Below are 1,589 nucleotides of genomic sequence, written 5' to 3' on the forward strand. Positions count from 1 at the left end.
ACAACAACAACAACAACAACAACAACAACAACAACAACAACAACAACAACAACAACAACAACAACAACAACAACAACAACAACAACAACAACAACAACAACAACAACAACAACAACAACAACAACAACAACAACAACAACAACAACAACAACAACACTGTGAGTTAAACATGAACTGAATATAACGCAGGTTTGAGGCAGAGCTTACTTCAGCAGAACAGCTGCAGTGAAGAAACCGAAAGAGAAAGCGATCAGAGATCAACATCAGGAACACAGCTATTAGCTTCAGCATCACAGACGATGTTGAGGCGGGTTTGTGAACATGTTACAGCTTTGTTTGAGCTGTACTGCCTAAAATGGCAAAGTGACCCAGTTCACCAACACAGACCTGACAGCAGCACAATGAAGATCACAAACCTTCACAATAACACACTGTTCTGTGCTTCCCTCGTGTTCTAGACACTCAGAGAACATGCTTTAGTACAACAGACTCAAACAAAGGAGAACCGAGCCTGACAAGCCCTGCTCGCTTTATCACCCGACGCTAGCACTGACCCGCATGCAGCCGCTTACATTCAACTATGTTTCTGAAAGATTCTGGACAGATTTGCTTTGATGCACTTGTTGAGTTGAGAGCTGCTTGGCCTTCAGAGACGCATAAACTAATGCCACGCGTGTGCAAGCATCTGTGGATCATCTATAAGCGCTTATAGCCGCACAAACCTGAGAATGGTTGCGGTGTGAAGCCTCCGGTTGATTCTTCTGATGTTCCTCTGATTGTGAGGAAGAGCCGCATTCAGCGCCTGATCCGCGCACTCTCTTGCTTTCCCGCAAACCAGATCTTACACTAATGTCAGTTACGACACCATACGGTAACATGCACGTTTGTTTAAAAGCAGAATTAATAAAAAAAAAAAAATTTTTTCAGGCGCCGTATTTAACTGAACTTATTAATAACATGTCGGTCGTGTTCTGGCTACGCATGCAGCAGCGCTGACTAATGACGTTAACCAATCAGAAGAGTCGTTTGATACCACGTGACCAGCGTATCAGGATGCTGCGTCACACGCCATATTTATATATATATATACTCCTGACTACCAGGAAAAAAAAAAACCGTTTTATGAATTTAGTATTTTGTCATGTCATTGCATTGTTTAGAGCATAAAAAAATTTGGCAAAATAAAATTTTTGAAAAATGATATTTTATTCATATGTTATGCCATGTCCTCTGTAGAGGACATCGGGACTTTAAAAAGTCCTGTTTTAAAAAAAAATAAAAATACATGAATAGACATGAAAAGGTAAAAAGAGTGGGATTTTTGTTTTAACCACAAATCAGTTTTAATTTTTTTTATACCAAACTTTATATAAAGACGATTCTCAAATATGTTATGAAATATATTTTTAAAAAACATTTTTCTTTATGCAAAATGTGTGTAAAATGGCCATAAACGAGTTTTTCCATTATATACAATGTATCTATGAACTGTATCTAATTTGCATATTAATGTGTTTTTGGGGCAACATAGAATGAACAAATAAGTGCAATAATGGGAGTAATAATTAGCAAGATTTTCATAATAATAT

At 37.6% G+C, this 1,589-nt stretch overlaps 1 protein-coding gene across 1 annotated transcript in view; it reads right to left on the bottom strand.

Moving 5' to 3' along the window:
* Positions 1–1,025, bottom strand: part of LOC107747785 (E3 ubiquitin/ISG15 ligase TRIM25-like) — a 2,079-nt gene extending 1,054 nt beyond the window's left edge. The window contains exon 1 of the mRNA XM_016562375.1: positions 723–1,025. Within this exon, the coding sequence (XP_016417861.1) occupies positions 723–795 (73 nt within the window). The 5' untranslated portion in view covers positions 796–1,025. The remainder of the gene's footprint in view (positions 1–722) is intronic.
* Positions 1,026–1,589: the final 564 nt, after the last annotated feature.

The sequence above is a fragment of the Sinocyclocheilus rhinocerous genome, unplaced genomic scaffold (genome assembly GCF_001515625.1).
Source record: "Sinocyclocheilus rhinocerous isolate Xijiao unplaced genomic scaffold, SAMN03320098_v1.1 scaffold9868, whole genome shotgun sequence".
In the NCBI taxonomy this organism is placed as follows: Eukaryota; Metazoa; Chordata; class Actinopteri; order Cypriniformes; family Cyprinidae; genus Sinocyclocheilus; species Sinocyclocheilus rhinocerous.